General features: G+C 36.9%; 1 protein-coding gene across 20 annotated transcripts in view; it reads right to left on the bottom strand.

The window, feature by feature from the left end:
• ARB2A (ARB2 cotranscriptional regulator A) overlaps nucleotides 1-1,399 on the bottom strand; it is a 505,249-nt gene that overhangs the window by 427,193 nt on the left and 76,657 nt on the right. Inside the window, exon 2 of one of the 20 annotated variants that reach the window (XM_074383661.1) lies at nucleotides 7-49. The exons of the other annotated variants lie outside the window; for them this stretch is intronic. Within the exon in view, the coding sequence (XP_074239762.1) occupies nucleotides 7-39 (33 nt within the window). The 5' untranslated portion in view covers nucleotides 40-49. The remainder of the gene's footprint in view (nucleotides 1-6; nucleotides 50-1,399) is intronic. 20 annotated transcript variants of the gene reach the window in all.

The raw sequence follows: 1,399 nt of genomic DNA, 5'->3' as shown, positions 1-1,399 counted from the left end.
TATTACCTTCATCAGCCTGTATTCTTTGATAAAGAACATTCTTCTTTACCTGCAAATAAACCACAGTTCTTCATAAAAAGGCCAACTACTTAATTCTTTTCCTCTGGTTACCAATTTTCAGACAACTTTCATGTAAAAATGGCAAATTGGCTTTTTTCTTAAAAGATTATGAAATTGTAACTTTGTTTATTAAATGTTTTATTATCAATAAGAACCCTTATTCTGTTTTATCCTAAAATTGTACCAACTTTGCCCAAAAGAAGTCCTTTCTAGTTGGTTCTTCTGTCCTTTTCACATGCTTCCATTAAACTGATTGCTTGCTTTTTGACAAAGCACAATGTCCTAGGCCAGGGGTCCCAAACCCACAGACCACAGACCAGTACTGATCCATGGTCCATTAGGAAACAGGCTGCACAGCAGGAGGTGAGCAGCAGGCAAGGAAGCATTACTGCCTGAGCTCTGCCTCCGGTCACGGCAGTGGCAGCATTAGATTCTCTTAGGAACACAAACCCTATTGTGAACTGCACATACAAGGGATCTAGGTTGCACAATCCTTATGAGAATCTAGCTAATGCTTGATGATCTGACATGAAACAGTTTGATCCCGAAACCATCCCTTACCCCCGGTCCATGGAAAAATTGTCTTCCATGAAACCAGTTCCTGGTGCCAAAAAGGTTGGGAACCACTGTCCAAGACTCATCTTTTATTTTCTTGGTTACAAATTTGGAATCAGTCTTTTCTCCAAGGAGCCTTGGCTCTTTTTACTAAGCAATGCATTTAGAAAATAGGATCTTATATGTATATATACATATACATCAGTATACGCATGTATTGCTACTAAGGGAGTCAGTACTTCCAAGCCCTTTTGGTGAGTAGATCTAGAAAATACATTTTTAAAACATGATGAGTTTATAGTGATATTCCCAAAATTTTCTTAACTGCTTTGATTTTATATTCATCTCTGTCTAATCCTGAAAATATTGGTTCATAATTACATTTACATATTTATTTGCTTTAGTATGTCATAATATTAAACTTGTTTCAAAATTATTGCACCATTATCAGTGTAACAGTAAAACCACTAAGTTAATTTTAACATTTCATTGGCCATTGTTTTTTTCCTGAGGATATACCCAGCAAAGGAAGGATTTGGAACCAACCCAAATGTCCATCAATATTATACTTCGATAAAGAAAATGTGGGACATATACACCATGGAATACTATGCAGCCATAAAAAAGAATGAGTTCATGTCCTTTGCAGGGACATGGATGAAGCAGAAAACCATCATTCTCAGCAAACTAACGCAGAAACAGGAAACCAAACACTGCATGTTCTCACTCATAAGTGGAAGTTGAACAATGAGAATATATGGGCACAGGGAAGGGAACATCACAC

Source organism: Saimiri boliviensis, chromosome 1 (genome assembly GCF_048565385.1).
Source record: "Saimiri boliviensis isolate mSaiBol1 chromosome 1, mSaiBol1.pri, whole genome shotgun sequence".
Classification (NCBI taxonomy): domain Eukaryota; kingdom Metazoa; phylum Chordata; class Mammalia; order Primates; family Cebidae; genus Saimiri; species Saimiri boliviensis.
This window is presented reverse-complemented; position numbering and strand designations above follow the sequence as displayed.